Here is a 19,452-nt window from a genome sequence, read left to right as displayed (position 1 = left end):
CTAAAGTGAACAATCTGCACAGAAAAACAAATAAGTAGCATTCCTCACTTGGTACTGATGGCTCCTATTTCTGTTATTCGTCTCTTTCGCTCTATGATACACAACCTAAGTGTATCAAGTCACCTCCTTGCGTGAATTAAGAACCAAATTCTACACTATGCATGGTTCATGAAGGTCACAAGGACTGGATGATAACTTGAGTACATTCCACATGGCTGACAGTCAAGATACTCCACAGTTTCTGTTAAAAGAAAAAGAAAACCCTGCCATCTATCTGAAACCCTGAAATTCCAATTTAGCTGAAAACTGCTGTTTGTTTGTGTTCTCTGTTGCACAGTAGGGGAAGAAGCACTTCACAAGAAAACAAGCTCACATTACAGGTTGAGCTGATAATGTTTTCCTAAACACGAATCTCTAAAATTCAAATGGCCACTAGTGCATAATCAGTCCACTCTCTGAAACCTACAAGCTACTTACCCACAGTCATCATTGTCTACTACGTCTCACAGTGACCCTCTAGGGCAGAGGAGAACTACCCCATAGGGTTTCCAAGACTGTATATCTTTACAGAAGCAAACTGCCACATCTTTCCCCCACAGAGCGGCCTTCCACCAACAACCTTTCAGTTAGCAGCCCGATGATTAACCCACTGCACCACCAGGACTCCTTCCTATAACCTTTAAAAGGGCTCAGGATACAAATTGAGCAGCCTCAATTTTTCAAAGACGGGCCCACTCTCTTGGCCCGGCCAGAGTGCTAGTCTAAGAAATTGGATTTGTTGGTTGCCACTGAGTGATGGCGACCCCAGGCATGCAGAGCAGACCCGCTCCATAAGGTTTTCATGGATGGGACTTTACTGGAAGCAGATCCCCAGGTCTATCTTCTGAGGTGCCTTTGGGTGGGTTTGAACCACCAACCTTTCAGCTGGTTGTTAAGTACTTAGCTGTTTGTACCACCCAGGGAATCTGAAATTATTAGAGTAACACCTTCTATACTTTTTCTTCGCCACAAGGAAGCGTAAGAATTCTGCTTAATTAAATCAGGGAGAACTGGAGCTCCCATTCGCTGAGACTCTGCATCAACTACAGGTAAGGTGTGAGGTTAAGGGTTGACTAGTGGGGACTGTCAGGCTCTGAGAGGTCCTGATGCAGTTTCTCATCATCGAATACAGATGAATTCTTCATTTCAGTAACTGTTTTGCTCTGCTCTAAGTATCTAAAAATTAGTCATTCACATGGCACTTCTCCAACTTTTCCAATAAAGTCCCTGAAAACACCCACCTGCCCAGAGTCTAGGGCAGAGTCTGAAGCAATCCCATCAGCATTAAAAAAAAAAATAATCACCATTTACCCAAAGACTTATGTTTTATCCTACAAATTTGATACTCTAATTTTGATACTCTAATCTCACATTCTATTCACTAACACATTTGAGCTTGTTTTAATATCAAAAACACTGTTGTATGACTTGTCAGCTAAGTTCTTTTTTGATTCTCTAGTGATTCCTTGGTTCCAGGAAGATATGCCAGGTTTGGTCTATGGTTCCAAGCATGCCAAGGCATACTCCAGAGTGCTGTCATTTGAGAGGCAGACATGACAATATATAGCCTCAGTTAATGCCAGCCTGCCTAATGCCTCTGATTCCTACAGCACACGAAGTTCCAGAAATGACCAGAAAGAACACAGGCAAGTTTAAGGTGCCTTTCAGGGAGGTACAGTGAGGCCCAAGGTCTCCAGTCTCCAGGAATCAAGTAAGTTATCCTCTCGCCCAGAGGAGAAAAACAGAGTAAGTAAAAAGTCCTTCCCTCTACCACCATGGCAAGTGTCCTGTGCTCTATCACACCCAAGGTAGGAGGGGAGGAAAGGTTTCAACATTAGGAAGAAATGTAATACTCTGCCTACGCTCTGGGTCCTCAACTCTTTTTGCCTTAGCTTCCTGGGCAATGGCATGTTCCCAACCTCTAAGACTGGCACATGGCAACCATGATTCCAGATCAATGGAACAGAAATCCCATACATAGACCCAAGTTCTCCTATGGCCGTGACAAAAGTGGGACTTGAAATCAGTTAGTGGAGAAAACATCACCCAACAACAGTGTTAAACAGCTGGATCATTATTTGACCAAAGGCAGGTTAAATCCCTACCTCACATCTTATATCAAAATACCTTCTCAAAAAATTAAAATTTACATCTGAAAAGCAAAAGCATAAAAGTACAAGGAGAAATTAGAGATGAAAGAATCTTAGAAAATCCCTTCTTAACCTCAAGACTAAGTATTACACAAAGAATAAATCATAAAGGGAAAATGAGCAGTGTTTTTAAAAAACTTATAAAGTCCTTAAAAGTTAAAACAAAAACAAAAATAAAGTTCTCTAAGTCCAAACACACCACATATAAATTTAAAAGGCAAAACAATAGAAGAGAGAAAGTATTCTCAGCATATAACATATTTAAAAAAAAACTTCTTACAAATTAATAAGAAAATAAATTACACATAAAATGGTCAAAAATCGGTTACTCACAAGAAAATAAAGTCAAATAGTCAAATTTAAAAAGAATTCAACTTATGGCAAACCAAAGAAACACAAGTTTAACAGGGAGATGCCAGCTTGCCAATGAGCAGTGTCAAAAATCACCATAGGCTAATTTTCCAAGAAATAGATATTTACACACAGGTGATATAAACAGAAATTTGTACAACCTTTCTGGAAGACAGGTTGTCAATACATATTAGAGAACTTTGTTTAATATAGGAAAAGAAAGGTATGGGTCTTTTGACCCAGCAACTCATTTCTGGGGATTCCTCATTAAAAAACACTTTTTAAATGTTAGTAATGACTTAGCTGCCAGTATTTTCATCTCAGATTGGAATATTTAAAAACATTTTTAGTGATAAAGCCCAATGAACCAACTGAAATCCAGGTGACTCTCATAGTGACCCATATAAGATTTCTGAGACTGTAAATCTTCAAAGGAGCAGATAGCCTCGTTTTTCTCCTGCCGAGTGACTGGTGGATTTAAACTGCCAACAATGTGGTTAGTAGCCCAACACCTAATCCACAATGCTACCAGGGCTCCATCAATAAGGATGGGCAAATAAATGATGATAATATCCATCATTAAGCGATGGACAAAGGATAATATGTCAATAGATAGAATTATATTTTTGCCACAGAAATATTTTCACTAGATGCTGCTGGTGAAAAGCAGATTTCCAGGCAGAATCTACCAAATGCCATTTTTCAAAGAAAGAAACAGAAAAATATGACAAAACAAATATCTGTATGTGGTACTATGCCTGGCAGTTACACCTCATCAGAGAGTGTCTCTGAGAGACTTGGGGGCTGTGATTTTGATTCTTGCAGGTTCTGAATGAGCAGGATTTAAGCAGGGCTACTGGAGAAGGAGTGTTTTGATAGCCCACGTGAGGAGGTGGCAACAAGAGAATGCATGTTTTGTGAGTACCAAATGGCCTGGATGGTAGCCAGTACAGGGGTGTGTTTGTTTTGGGAGTTTTCTTTGGGGGCCATGGGAGTGGTTGATGCGGTTCAGGGAGAGTCCAGCTCCAGAAAGATTACCCATCAGTGTGATCAGTGAGTTTACCTCACATCCCTAAAAAACTGCTGAGGCCCCAGGCTTGCATTCATTCCAGTTCAAGGACCTATGATTCATTCCCTGAAACCCTAATTATAACACCCAAGGTCTGCTATGTGCAAAAAAACATCCGTCATTGTTGAAATTTGCTGGCAGGGACTGTGCAGCATGCAACCTGATGGATGCATGTCTCCGATGCAAAAATTGTAAACTAGAAAAACCCTCCCAAGGCGTGAAGGACTCAAACACAGTTTCCAGGTGAAATCAGTGCCAAATAAGGTGAACAGGATAGATGGAAGGAGGGAGGGATGAATGGATTGACAGACAGATGGATGGATGGATAGATGATAGCTAGCTCTGGTCAAGCCAACTTTGACTTATGGCGACTTTATATATATCCAACAGGAAGAAAATCTTGCTCATTCCTCTATCATCCTTGTGACCACTAGCATGTTTAAGTCTGCCACTGTAGCTATTATTCTAATCCATCTCACTGAGGGTCTTCCTCACGGTTGCTGGCCCTCTGGTTCACCAAACATGATATGCTCCTCAAGCAATTGGTCCAAATCAAGTGAGTTGGGCCATTGTTCTGTTGGAATCCATAAGATTTTCATTGACCACTTTTCAGGCATAGATTACAAGATCTTTATTCCTAGTCTGTCTTAACCTGGAAGTTCCACTGAAATCTGTCCACCATAGATGACCCTGCTGGTATTTAAAATACTGGTAGTGTAACTTCCAACATCATAGCAACACACAGACCTCCACAGTACAACAAGCTGACAGATGGGTTGTAGAACAGGTTATCTGCCAGAATTCATATGTCAATTCCTCAAAGCTACTGCCATGGTAATAGTTTCAGGCCATAAACTGTTTTTATTTTTATTTTTTTAAAGAAGAAAACAAAAACAAAAACTAAGAGAACTATCCAAGTTTGTGTCTCCCTGGTTGGGTGCCGAAGTCTGGCAGAAGAAGGGAAGTCCAGTGTATAATTGTAAACCTCACATTCATCAGCTTCGGCAGCCTTTGTGCCACCACAAAGCCGGTTCATCTCCTGTATCTTGCGGAAGTACAGCAGTTACACAGAGAATGCTTCAGACTTGGAAAGAGATGACGAGAGAGGTCCAAGGGCAGTAGAGGTGCATCAATCTTCTAGGTGCACAGGGAGTAGTTTACTGACCTCATTCAAACTCAGATAAAACCCAAACTGTGGCTGTTGGGCCAATTCTAATTCACAGCAACCCTATAGGGCAGAACTGCCCCCAGAGGGTTTCCAAGCCTGTAATCTTTACTGAAGCAGACTGCCACATCTTTCTCCCTCAGAGCAGCTGGCGAGTTCGAACTTTCAACCTTTTGACGAGCAGCTGAATGTATAACCACTGATTCACTTGCTGTTGCCAAGTGGCACTGAGTCAGTTCTGACTCATAGCGACCCTGTATAGGGTTTCCATGGAGTGGCTAGTGGGTTTGAACTGTCCACCTTGTGATTAGCAGTCAAGTGCTTGCCCTACACAGCCACACCAAGACGCCACTGTTGTTAAATACTGTCGATATGGTTCCAACTCATCGTGACCCTGTACAGTGTTTCTGAGGAGCAGCTGGTAAGTTTCAACTGCTGACTTTGTGGTTCACAGTCCAGTGCTGATCCTAGAGTATTACACCAGAAATCCTAGGACTTGTCCTTAGGGCACTTGTATTTCATTCTATAGAATTGTTATGAGTCAAAAATCAACCCCACTAGGTCTCATTAAACTCAGATGAAAGGCACTCAAAAAAGCTTAGTCTTTTTTTAAGAATCTAATATTTTAAGTTGTTGTTGTCAAGTGTCATTGAGTCGGTTTCAACTCAGTGACCCTGTATAGGGTTTCTGAGGAGTGACTGGTGAGTTTGAACTGCTAACTTTGCGGTTCAAACACACTTTCCGGTTGAGTGCTTATCCTAGAACGTGCCATTGACCTTAAAAATAACAATAACAACAAAAACAAAGTAAAAACAAACAACAAAAATCTCCCCGACAAGCACTGACCGTCTCATTTCAAATATAAATAGCAGCACCTAATGAACACAACAACATACTTGGAGGTTTTAACCTCAAGGGGCCATCAGGAAATTACTTAGTCGGCTCTGTAATAAATTACAATGCCATGTACCATCCAAAGCAGAAATAGCACCACTATTAACAACTTGGGCACATCCAGTTCTGCAAACAAACTAAAAAGCTATTTACCTGGGTTTATAGAAAACTACTCAATTTAAGGAATCCTGGTGTGGCGCTGTGGGTTAATTCACCATAATGCAAAGTCATTTGATTCACAAGGTCAGTGGTTCAAGCTCACCAGTCGCTCCTTGGAAACCCTATACAGGGTTGCTATGGGTCGGAATCGACTTGACAGCACTTAACAACTATTCAATTTAAGGAGAAGCCCTGGCTGCTAACTGAAAGGTCTGTGATTCCAACCTACCAGAGGCTCCACAGTACAAAGTGGCTGTCTGTTTCTGTAAAAGAGATACAGCCTGCAAAATCCTGTGGGGCACTTGTATTCTCTCCTATAGGATTGCTATGAGTCAGAATCAACTTGACAGCAATGGATTTAGGCAATGGGATTCAATATAAAACTTTCAATTTGGTTAAGCGACTAAAAAGAAGTTGCTGGGGTTTTTTTCCTCTCCAAAATAGCATTATCAAGAAAAAAACACACAACAGACTATTTTTAGAGCCAAGGCATTGATTTTGTTTTATATTTGGCAAAGTCACATTAAAAAGAAAACATTTAAATTAAATCAAAAGAAAAAAAAAGAATAAATATTTGCCATGGCAAACTCATGATGACCCCAGTTGGGTCAGAGGAGAACTGTGTTCCACAGGACTCTCAACACCTGACTTTTCAGAAGTGGATAACTAGGTCTTTGTTCTGAGGTACCTCTGGATGGACTTGAACCTCCAAACTTTCAGTTGCATCCACATGCATCAACTGTTTGCATCCCCCAGGGATCCCCATTGTAGAGTAGATTTTTCTAAATATACAAATAATGGCAGTAAGTTTTAGGGAAAAAATTTATAGTTTCTGCTACATAAAAATAAACTTGGGTATGTCAAAAGATCATACACAGAACAGTAAAATACAATCAATAAATGGATGGGAGCCTGTAGTCAACAATAAAGAATTAATAGTGAAGATGGTGCAGGACCCGGTGGTATTTTGTACATAGGGACACTAAGAGTCAGAGCTGACTTGATGGCACCTAACTCTGGTAGCGTAGCGGTTACGAATCGGGCTGCGAACCTTAAGGTCAGCAGTTCGAAACTACCAGCCGCTCCACGGGAGAAAGATGAGGCTTTCTACTCCCGTAAAGATTTACACCCTCGGAAACCCTGTACAGGGTCGCTATGTGTCGGAACCGACTCGACGGCACTTAACAACTTTTATACCAACTGTTACAAGGAGTCTTGGTGTGGCACTGGAGGACAAGCACTGACCTGCTAGTCATAAGTTGATGGTTCAAACCTACCAGCTGCTCATTGGAAATCTTATACAGGACTTCTATGGGTTGGAACTAACTTGACAACAATGCTGCTGCATTTCCATGTTACATCAAGTGCTACAAAGCTCTAAGAGACGGTGAACACTCAGCTGGGAGGGGAAAAAACAATGACAACAACGACAAAAAAACCCAAAACCTGAAAAGGTTAAGATGCAAATTACAATGGCAAATGGCCAACAAACAAAAATATTCATCTCAAAAAATATGAAAATTGGACTGAGATCTTTCCCCACCCCCAATAAGTTTGACAAATGTGAAAAGTAACTTCTGGTGTTACAGAAGACTCAAGACAATGAGCCATCCACACACTGTAGCTGGTGAGAGAAAAAGCCAATATCTACAAATTTGTTCTAAATAAGTGATCACATATGAGCTAAAAATTCATGACCAAGCATGTCTATTGCATCACTATTTATCTAAATTGACCTTAAGCATTATACATTTAATATAGGCTTGCTATAAAAAAATAAATCAACCAATTCAAACCAATAGCATTGCAATATACATTTTGGTCTGCAACTTGTCTTTTGATATGTGTCTTGGAAACTTTTCTTTCTTCTTTTAAATGGCTACATAATAAAATGTGGTTGCTATATGCCATCCAGTCGATTCCAACTCATAGTGACCATGTACAAGGTTTCTGAGGAGCAGCTGCTGGGTTGAAACCACAGATCTTCTGGTTCAAACCAACCTTGTGGCTCAGTGCATTATCCTGCAGCACTACACCAGGACTCCGTAAAACACTGTATGACTGTATAAATACTTATTTAAGGGATATCCTTAAATAATTATCATAGTGTGGTACAAGCAAATTGTTATTACAAATGATGCAACAAGCACCCTTTTTATTTTTTCTTGCACATTTAGGTAAATATTTATACATGCTATTAGCAAAAAGGGGAATTACTGACTCAAAGTTAAGCTATTTAAAATCAATAGCTATTTCCACAGTGACTTCCCAAAATAAGTACTATGAGTTTATATTTCCAATAACAATGTGCAGATTATTCATAACAGCAATAAATTAGAAGCTATGTGGTCAAAGAATTTCAAAATTGGTTCAATTACAGTGTTGTTGTTGTTGTTAAGTGCCGTCGAGTCGGTTCCGACCCATAGCGACCCTGTACAGGGTTTCCGAGGGTGTAAATCCTTACGGGAGTAGAAAGCCTCATCTTTCTCCCGCGGAGCAGCTGGTAGTTTCGAACTGCTGACCTTATGGTTCGCAGCCCAATTCGTAACCACTACGCTACTCATATAGTCAAATGGAAGGAGTTGTGTTGGCATAATGGTTAAGCACTGGGTTGCTAACTGAAATCTTGGAGGTTCGAACCCACCCAGTGGCTGGCTCTGCAGGAGATAGACCTGGTGACCTGCTTCTGTAAAGATGACAGCCTAGAAAACCCTAGAGGAAGTTCTATCACATGGGGTCACTATGAGTTGAAATTGACTTGATGGTACCCACAACCACCAAACATACTCAAGGGAATATTACCCAGATGCTGTAGCATAAGCACTGGACTGCCAGCCACATTTCAGCAACAGTTCAAACCTACCAGCCGCTCCATGGGAGAAAGATGAAACTGTCTGCTCCCATGTAGACCGACGTGCAGCTCCAGAAACCCTGTGCAGGGTCTCTATGAGTCAGCATCAACTTGATGGCCAATGGGTTTGGTTTTGGGTTTTAAGAGTGGTATTATGTGAATGTCTAATGGCATTAAAATTGTTTATTTTGAAAGGTTAAGTTACAAAAACAAATAATATAAAGTGTGTGCCCACTGAAATTCATATATTCTTTAAAATAATATTTTATTATGCATTCATCTAAGGATCCCTAGTGGCTCAGTGGGTTAAGCAAGGTCAGTAGTTCAAAGCCACCAGCTACCCCACGGGAGACCGTTGACGCAGTCTGCTCCTGTAAAGATTTACAGTCTCAGAAATCCTACGGAACAATTTTACTCCATACTATAGGGTCACTATGGAGTCCTGGTGTGGCACTGTGAGTTAATGCACCAGACTGCAAAGCCATTTGAACTGCAAGGTCAGCGGTTCAAGGTCACCAGCTGCTCCTCAGAAACCCTATACAGGGTCGCTATGGGTCGGAACCGACTCGACCTAAACAACAACAGGGTCACTATGAGTCAGGACCAATTTGACAGCAGTGGGTTGTTGTTGTTGTTATGTGCCGTGGAGTTGGTTCTGACTCATAGCAACCCTGTACAGGGTTTCCGAGGCTGTAAATCTTTATGGGAGCAGAAAGCCTCATCTTTCTCCCATGGAACACCTGGTAGTTTCAAACTGCTGACCATGAGATTAGCAGCCCGATTCGTAACCACTATGCTACCAGAGCTCCTGGGCTACACATTCATTTACCTACACCGTAATGTGAATCACGGTTATCTTCAGGTAATGGGTTTCCTGTTGTTGTTAAAGTGCCATCGAGTCGATTCCGACCCATAGCAATCCTGTATAGGATTTCCAAGGAGCAGCTGGTGAGCTTGAACCACCAACCTTGCAGTTCAAACAACTTTGCAGTCCACAGCATCACACCAGGACTCCGGTGATGGGTTTACACATCATTAAAACATTGTTCTCTTGTACGTCCCTGTATTTTCTAAAAGTTTTGCAGTAAAAATGTATTTTTGGAATCACAGTGAAACATTAAATCATAATCTGTTTCTAAAACAACACAGTACCATTCTGAGGCCTAGGTACATTGGTGATGCAAGAATTCATATGTGGCCACCTTTTAGTGTCATAATTAGATTTTATCATATTAATGTTAATGAAGCAGCCAAGTGTTTGTCAACTGAGCCTAAACTGGAGTATCCTGCTCCATGAAGTCAGTGAATGTTTACTGGTCCCCTCTGAGTATTGGCCTGCCCTCAAAAGTGCCAACAACAGAGATGAAGACCAAAGGCCTCTTTCCTCAAGGAGTCATCTAACTAGTAGAAAAGAGAGGATAAGTGTCAACAGACATTAGTCCAAGGTAGAAAAGGGAGGAACAAGGACTTTGCTACTGGGGTACCCAGTCAGGTTAACACACTCAAAGATGAAAAACCCAAAAGAAAAGGTAATAGCAGGCTAGTTGAAAAGAGTCATGTGCGCATGCCATTCTTGATAACACCCTACCACCATCAGCAACTTTCCAGTCAATTCCAACACATGGCGATCTCATGTGTGTCAGAGTAGAACTGTGCTCTACAGAGCTTTCAATGAGCGTGTCTTTTCAGAAGCCGACCAACAGGCTAGTCTTTCAAGGTTCCTCTGGGTAAGTGTGAACCACTAACCTTTTGGTTAATAGTGAAATTCAAAATGAGGGGCTTCACAAAAAGTCTGTGGAAAAATGAAGTAAAAAGATTTTTAATTTTTCCACTAATTGTCTGAAGTCACCTTGTACTTGAAGAGTATAAATACTAAGGTGGGAAAAATTTAAGTATGGAAAGTGGGGAAAGACAAAAACACTAACACGGGCATAAGTACTCAACTTAGAATTCACTGAATTGGACTCTATATAAGACCTCTGGTGTGGCACTGTAGGATAAGCACTGGACTGCTAACCGCAAGGGTGGCAGTTCAAATCCACCACTGCTCCATAGGTGAAAGATGAGGCTTTCTGCTCCCTTAAAGATTTATGGCCTCAGAAACCCTATACAGGGATGCTATGAGTCAGATTCAACTCAACCACTAAGTTTTGTTTGTTTGGACTCTATTAAAAAAAAAAAAAAAAGTGTTAAATTTCCTCTGTCCTAAGACTAGACAAAACAATAGCAAACAGGTAAAATTCCATTTCAATAAGTTTCCAACTTGTTTCTAAATCTAGGTTGCTGTTGTTCAGTGCCGTTGAGTTGGTTCCAACTCATAGTGACCCTGTATAGGGTTTCTGAGGAGCAGCTTGTGAGCTTGAACTGCCAACCTTGCAGTTCAAATCAACCTTGCAGTCCAGCGCATTAACCCTCAATGCTACACCAGGGCTCCTGGTTAACAGTTTTAAAAATCATATTTAATACAATAAATTCATAATGTTTCAAAAGCATTTACTCCATTTTGAGAGTCGATCTAAAGGAGCCCTGGTGTGGTACTGTAGGATAAGCAGTGGACTGCTAGTCATAGGTTAGCAGTTCAAACCCACCAGCAACTCCTCAGAAACCCTATACAGAGTCGCTATGAATCAGAGCCAACTTGGCAGGACTTAACAACAACAAGGGAATGTGCCCCATACTTGGAATAAAGAGCTCTGCAGTCTAGATTTCTAACTTTCCTGATTCTATGAAAGGTTCCTATACTTGACACTTCACAGGAAATATAACCCAGCAAAACAAAACCAAGGCCACCCTAAGATACCCCAGCCTTTGATCTAAATGCAATCTAAACATGTTATCCTTTGCAGCCAGGATTAAGTTCATACCTTAAAAATAAATGATTAACAATATCTGAAATGGTAGCAAAATAATAGTCAATTTTTGGCAATCAAAAATAAAGCAAGCAAGCCAGCCAACCAGCCTGACATGATTAGTGTTGATAAGCTTGATTTTATTAAAGCGGGGTCATTACATTCCATGGGAAAAGTACAAGAACACTTTACAACAATTAAGAAATCTCAGCGTGTGTTCTAAGTCTGCCCTGGTCAGCACGACAGACCATAGACTCACCTTTAATAATGGCTCATAAATCCACAGCGGTATTTATAAACATCAGAACTACTTTAAACAAAATGCAATTTGTCAAGCCAAACATTTCCCTAATAGCAACTTACGGTAGAGCGGTATTTCTCAAAGTTAAGGACCCATACAAGCTTCATCATCAGCCACACCTGGGAATGTACTAGACATGCAAGCTTTGCAGACCTACTATCTAAGAACTGTAGGAATGGAGGCCAGCAGTTTTTCTTACAAGCCCTACAGGTGATTCTGATACATACCAACTTCAAGGATGCAGCTGTAAAAGATACTGTAGAACAAGGGTGGAGAAACTTTCTCCTGCCAAAATTTACAACATTATTCGCAGGCCATACAAAATTATCAATTTAGAAATTAGCCTAAGTTAGAAATTTGGTCAAATATTTATTTAACTTACCCATAAAAGACTGCAAAGTCGTTTGAACTGCAAAGTCAGTGGTTCAAGCTCACCAGCTGCTCCTTGGAAACCCTATACAGGGTCATTATGGATCAGAATCAACACGATGGCACTTCACAACAACAATAAGGGGCACTGGTAGCATAGTGGTTACAAGTCAGGCTGCCAACCTCAAGGTCAGCAGTTTGAAACTACCAGCAGTTCCGCTGAAGAAAGATGAGGCTTTCTGCTCCTGTAAAGATTTACAGCCTCGGAAACCCTGTGCAGGGTCACTATGAGTCGGAACTGACTCCACAGTACTTAACAACAACAACAATAATGTGATGGCTGGAGTCCTGGTGTGGCATTGTGGATTAATGCGCTGGACTGCAAAGTTGGCTTGAACCACAACGTTGGCGGTTCAAGCTCACCAGCCACTCTTGGAAACCCTATACAAGGCTATGGGCCAGAACTGACTCGATGGCACTTAACAACAACAACATGATGGCTAGAACTGCAGTTGTCTTGGCAGGACCAGACCAAATGATTTCGTGACCCTTTACACAGCCCACGGGCCAGATGTTCCCCACCCCTGCTATAGAGCCTTTAAGCAGCAAACCAAAGGCTTGAGAGCATGCAGGCTATTAACTATCATTTTGGTTGGCCCAGCCTCCACTTCTCTTTGCGGGCAACCCATCCCCTTTAGTGAACAACCCAAATAAGATCTTGTTCAAAACAATTTCCAAGGGTCCTTAGAGATAGGTCTAATGGAAAAGTCATCCATCTATGTTTTGCACGTTACCATGGTAACACAAAGCATCATTTACTCGTGTAAGAAAGATCCCTTTTGCAAGGGGCATTAAGTACAGGCTGTCCCTGGATTATGAATGAGCTGCGTTCTTAAATCTGTATTTTAAATGGAATTTATATGTAAGTTGGCACAGTTAGGTATGATTTGTATCAAATGTTTGCCTTAGTATATAGTATACTGAGAAACCTTCTATGCATTAAAAAAAAAAAAATCAGAAACATTTCCAGACATACTAAAACCATGTTTTAGTTGTTGTAGTTAAATGCCATCAAGTTGGTTCCGAACCATAGCAACCCTGTATAGGGTTTCCAAGGAGCAGCTGGTGAACTTGAACTGCTGACCTTGCAGTTCAAACGGCTTTGCAGTCTGGCGCATTAACCCACAGTGCCACACCAGGACTCCAAAACATCTTTAACACAATAATAATGCTTTGATGCGTATTGCAAAGTAGCACCCACTTGTTATTATGAACCACTGCCTGTACTTTGAATTTTAAATATAATAGGCTTTATGGAGGCTTCATAACAATGTAACTTACATAAGTCAAACATTCATAACTCGGAGGCAGCCTGTATTTACAGAATGACGACTTTATCCTGAGGAAAAACACATTTTGGAAAAGCAAACATGGGAAACTTAGCCTTTAACTCTTCCATTTACACCTTTACAACCCATGTTCTAAGTGAACGTTCCCTCATATGGCTGCCAATAAGGAAAACATGTGTCCTAGGCAAACCTCCTGTCTACTCTGAACGACCTCATTTCCCTGTAATGCAGAAAAGATGTGTTTTGCTTCATGGATCAGAATCAGTCGAGTTCCATAGGAAAGCCAACCTTTTCCACTGCCACCATTCTTAGTTCAGGTAACACTACTGTGTGTCCTACGATGCCCTTCTTTACATCTACATCAGTCCTTACTTCTGAAGAGTGCCCACAAAAATGACTAATGTTCACCTGGCACTTTCTCTCTCTCTCTCCCTCACCCCCATCATGTATAAGTCCCATGAGGCCTTGTTATACAAAAGCTCTTGCCCCCTGTTTCTATATTGGTGGTGGCTATGTGCCGTGGAGTAGGTTCTGACACATAGTGACTCATAGCCAGGGTTTCCAAGGCTGTAAATCTTTACAGGAGCAGAAAGCCTCATCTTTCTCCTGCGGAACAGCTGGTAGTTTTGAACTGCTGACCTTGCGGTTTGCAGCCCGGTTCATAACCACTACTCTACCAGAGGTCCTTGATTCTATATTATAATAAAATCAAATTCATTTTGCATGCATTTGATTCTCACAACAACCTGTGAGGTGGTATAATTCTATTATTCCCACTTACGCATTCATCTAAGGAGCCCTAGTAGTGGCTCAGGAGTTAAGCAAGGTCAGTAGTTCAAAGCCACCAGCTCCCCAATGGGAGACTGTTGAGGCTGTTTGCTCCTGTAAAGATTTACAGTCTCAGAAACCCTACGGAGCAGTCCTATTCTTGTCCTATACAGTCACTATGTTGTTGTTAAGTGCTGTTGGTTCCCACCCATGGAGACCCTGTGTAGGGTTTCCGAGGAGCAGCTGGTGAGCCTGAACCACAGACCTTGCAGTTCAAACAGGCTTTGAAGTCCAGCGCATTAACCCACAGCGCCATACCAGGACTCCTTAGGTCTTGATGAGTCAGAAGCAATATGACGGCAGTGGGTGGGGCTACATATTCATTGATCAGGTTCTACAATATAATGCGAATCAGATGAGTAAACTGAAAACTAGTGTTGGTCTCAATAAATAACTGCTCGTTGGACCTAGAGGAAATGCAAGGGTTTTGCATGAAAAGTTAAATAATTTAAGATATACGAAAGCACCCTCAAGCTTGCTTGAATCTGTCAGACTATATTTAAGGAGTACTGGTTCAAACCCACCAGCTGCTACAAGAGAAAAAGATGAGACTGTGTAATAAAGACAGATGAGACTGTGTAATAATGAGTCAGAATTAACTCGATGGCAGTAAGTTTGGTTTGTTTTTTTAGATCCTATTTACCAGAAAAGAAATCATTAGTTAGGTTTCTAAGCTGAGTGGTATTTTCCTGATTCAGGAAGGGTGGTGAGCAGGAAGCTTAGGTAAGGAAAATGGACAAACTCTCCTAGCTACAGAGCCCACATCACCTGCAATGATATCTGGAATTCTTTGGAGTTCAAAGTAGCAACAACAACAATGATGATAGTGCTAAGATTAATTAATTAACCTCTTACTAAGTGCCAGGCACTATACTCTGTACATTAAATATACTCAACAACCCTATTATTATCCCCATTTTACAGATGAGGAAAACAAGGCACAGATAGGCTAAGTAACTTGCTCAAGATTGCACATCTTTCCCCCTGGACTGCTGGGAGGTCTTGCCCTGCCAGAGGTGGAAACTGGACATGAGTGAGGATAGTGGCCACATTTTCCTAGATCTCTGTCATTCCACATTCCCTAAAATATCACTCCCTAAACCATCAATCAAGGATCAACTTTAAAGTAATAGAGAACTGTGACTCAGGAACCTCAAAGTGTAGTTCCTTCCCTCTGAGGATCAGGAGATCCTAGTTTCCTAGATCTTAATTAGCACTGGAATGCGGGCTACTTACTGGCTGATTCCTCCAAACTGCCTTCAATTAATTTAAGAAAAAAGCAAAGAAGAAAGTAGCTCTTGAGGAAATGTACAAATTAAAGATTTGTACTGATGAGTATTTAGCAATGTAGCAGAAATGGAGGTGAGAGGCAGCAGTTCCAATCAATGCACATAATTAATGGCTCTGATTTTTTTTTTTTTTACAAAGAACATGAATAAAAAGGAATCCATGATGTTGTCAATTATTACTGCCTCCCCCCACCTCAACCCACCCACACGTTTTCTGCTTCATCTTTTGGAACTGTATGAGCCAGCTTTTACATATTGATTTGTCTTTTTAGATACAGATACCTTTTTTCTTGGTGTTCTGGTGTGGTAGGATAAACACTGGACTGGTAATTGAAAGGCTGACGGTTCAAACCCACCAGCTGCTCCTTGGAAACTCTATACAGAGTCCCTAATGAGCTGCAACTGACCCGAAATTACTTAACAACATACCTTTTCTTAAAGACAGAAACAAAGATCAAGTTAAAATGAACATTCTTAGTCAAAGAAAGATTGTATGATACATGAATTCAGTCTTCACTGTTGAGTACATCATGCTGGGGGCGGGGGCCACATGAGAAAGATCGCAATTTTCAAATTTGCTAATCTTCATCATTGCCTGCCCCTAATTTTCACTGAATAAACCTAAAACCATAATGAAATCCCAAGAGTTTCATAGAAATTTTCTCCTCAAGGTAAAGAAAGCCCCAATCTGGGAGATGGAACTATACGGATTGCAAGTTAAGTTTCTTATTTTTTTTCATTCCTTCAACAGTCTTTACTAAACCATTTCAAATACTACCTGCGGGCCCTGTATGTTTGTTTCACTTTGCTCATCTGTAAAATGGGAATGGTAATAATATCTTCCTCATTAGGATGATGTGAAAATTACCTAATACACAAAGTAAGTAGAATTAGGCATTAGCCTGTCCCTGAGTAAGTGCTCAAATCACATTACTTATTGCTATGATTATTTCCAAATGCATTATAAAAGGAAAAAGCACACAGGAGGTTTCAATTATATCCGTAATATTTCACTGCTTTAACACAAATCTGAAGTCAAAACAAATACCATAACAAAAGAAGGTAATTCTGGGGGAAAATAAACAAAAACCGCCCATAATCATGCCACCTGTTAGCGAGTTTCAGTTGAGGGTGCAACTTGGATCATCCGGTTCCACGACTGCTCTGTATTTCCCTTACATGATGCTCCCCTTCCGCTGTGTTCTTAATTGGCGTTTCAAGGGCAGGATTGCAAGCGGAGCCCATAACCCACCCACCTACCCCTTGAAACTGTATATGGAACTGGGTGAGGTTGCCGCGGCTGGCTCTGGCTCTGGACATTTTGGGGGAGGGGTTCCACAGTAGATGGCCCTGGAGCGAACAACTTGCTTCACTAAACTCAGAGGATACCAAGTGAACAATTCATTTCGCCAAAGGCTGCAGCAGTAACCAGGACACCTGGTCTGTTAATCTGTCTCAAAACGGGTAAGACCTTGCAACCCGAGGGGAAAGAGGCAACGGAGCTAGCGCCTCTCAGCGCCCCTCACCGCTACAGACTGACCGGTGAACAGACCGCCTGAACTCCTCTGGGTCTCCGCAGTCTGGACCTGAGTTTGCGGGGTTTAATTTACCCTCCCCTCCTCCATCCCTGATTCATTTCCAAGAGCAAATGCAAATGAAATTGGCAAGGCTCTGTCTAGGTTTCTACGCTAGCCCTCGGCAGACACTTAAACCACTTCTCCCAGGGAAGTTAATTAAAAGAATAATTAAACACACACACACAAAATCCAAAACCTACTCCGAAGCTCTAAAGCGCGCAAAGTTCGAAGACTGAGGGTGCCTCTACTGATTGTGAAAATCTATCCGTCGCTGGTGCAGGGGGGTAAGCAGAGGGGAGAGAAGGGAAAAGGCAAGGTCAGTCGTAAGGTCCGGCGTCCGCCACCCGCTCCGAAGAGACTCAGTGTATACATTCCCGACGTCGGTGGGGACGGACATGGAGGCAGCAGGTAAGCAGGTAGGTGTGGGCAAGTGCTCGAACACACGCAGCCACAGCGGATTAAAGTTCAATACAGTTCACACACAGCTTCACCTTCTCTGGTGTTCACACGCACAGCCCAGGCGGCCACTACCCGAGAGAAGCCTAGGGGCTTAACGGCTCCCACTTTGGAATGATCCCCCAAACCCCACCCCCTTGATACTAATGACTCTTCTTGCCACCCAGCCTTCAAAGCCCTTAAAGCATTAGTCCCCCTCCACTCTGCTAGCCGGGCATGGAAACCCCCCCTGGAAAGAGAAATGGAGGAGGGAAGGGAAAGCTGGGTGACGCGGAGGGCAGGGGGCTCAAGGAGCGCAGTAGGCTGCGTACGTACCTAGCGCGAACAGGGCGAGCTCTCCAGCCGAGGTGACCATTTTACGGGCGGGCAGGCAGCAGGCGCTCCAGCCTCCTGCCCTACCTGCGGTGCCCGAGTGTGGGAGCGGCGCCGCGGCGCGGGGGAAAAAGGCGCAGGGAAGGCAGGGCCAGCCCCCGGCGCGGGCGGGCTGGCTAGGGGAGGGAGGACCGAGTGCCTCAGCGCTCACTCCGCTGCGCTGCCGACCCGGCGGAAATAGGAAGGCGGTAACCTTCACCTTTCCACCGCTTGGCAACCGGGACTCTGCTGACCACCCTCCCGCCCCAGTGGGGGTGCCCCTCTAAGGGCACAGGGGGTGGGAGTTTAGATCTGGGGGCGGGGACGCTGCGCGCTTCTAGCAGGTTGGGCGGGGCGGCTGAGCATTCCCGGAGCTTGCTGCTGGAGACCAGCACCCCGCGAAGGAAAAGGCAGGAAGCATCTGACTTCAGACGCCACACCCAGACTGCCAGTACCGTGCTGCCGGCGGGTCCCTGAGCTCTGGGTGGGCGCCCTTGGTGGAGCCTGGGCATCCTGGGGAGCAGTGACCGCTTCTAAGCTCTAGGCGGCGGAATGGAGCCGCCCTGACGACGGTCACCTGCGCGGAGGGCCGCTCTAGGGGGCTTTCTGGGGCAGGAGGCTGGGGGTGCAGCTAGGAACCGGACCTGCGAGCTTCTTAGGCAGGCTGCCAAGAATTGGCCTAACAAAAATGCTCCCCAGATTCAAGTAAAGTTGTCTGTTAAACCAGGTTTCCCACCTGTGCCATGTCCCAGTGAGGAACATTCAGTTCTAGGGACGCCTGCCACCCAGGCACACTCTACTTTCTCAGGACGGTACACTGTTAAGATCAGCATGTCTCCATACATCTGGCCTGGGGCTGATAACAAAAAACGGATCTCTGTCCACGAAGAACTTGGTTACGCCCCTCAACCCCCTACCCTCCTCCAACCCCCACCAAGGTGCTGAGGCTAAGTGCGCAGTGTGTGACCTGCGCACCCTAGAGAGAGGTGTGTGGGTCGAAGCAACCTGAGAGGCCCTTTCAGGATTGGTTCTGGAATTGGGGGAGGTGGAGAAGACAAAGGAAAGCATTCTACGTGAAAAATGGAAGATCTGTAAGTTTCTCTGGAAACATCCTGAGTGACAGTGACCAGTCATATTTCTCCAGGTGCTAAAGCTCAGTCTGACTGACTTCTTGTCTCCTCCAGGCCAGATACTCAGAGGTAGACCTGGTGGAAGTAGGGGATGGGGGAAGGAATTCTTTTGCAGATTCCTTGAGTCTAGGTTCAGACTCAGGGTGGACTTACACTTAACCTTTGATGATTGTTCTGCAGTGGGGCTTTAGGATAAATTCTGGGTGCACCTTTTCATCATGTCACCCCTACATAAGCATACACACACTTTCTGTGATGCGTTGTCCTGGGCTCTC

General features: G+C 43.1%; 1 protein-coding gene across 1 annotated transcript in view; it reads right to left on the bottom strand.

Annotated features, from left to right (window-relative positions):
• The window catches only part of TGFA (transforming growth factor, alpha), a 139,616-nt gene extending 120,824 nt beyond the window's left edge, over window positions 1-18,792 (bottom strand). Inside the window, exons 1-4 of the mRNA XM_006862992.1 lie at window positions 18,784-18,792; window positions 18,503-18,678; window positions 18,268-18,330; window positions 18,012-18,184 (exon numbers count right to left, since the gene is read on the bottom strand). Coding sequence (XP_006863054.1) covers window positions 18,012-18,184; window positions 18,268-18,330; window positions 18,503-18,678; window positions 18,784-18,792 — 421 coding nt within the window. The remainder of the gene's footprint in view (window positions 1-18,011; window positions 18,185-18,267; window positions 18,331-18,502; window positions 18,679-18,783) is intronic.
• Window positions 18,793-19,452: the final 660 nt, after the last annotated feature.

The sequence above is a fragment of the Chrysochloris asiatica genome, unplaced genomic scaffold (genome assembly GCF_000296735.1).
Source record: "Chrysochloris asiatica unplaced genomic scaffold, ChrAsi1.0 scaffold00052, whole genome shotgun sequence".
Lineage (NCBI taxonomy): Eukaryota > Metazoa > Chordata > Mammalia > Afrosoricida > Chrysochloridae > Chrysochloris > Chrysochloris asiatica.
The sequence above is the reverse complement of the archived record's forward strand: the minus strand, read 5'-3'. Positions and strand labels throughout refer to the sequence as shown.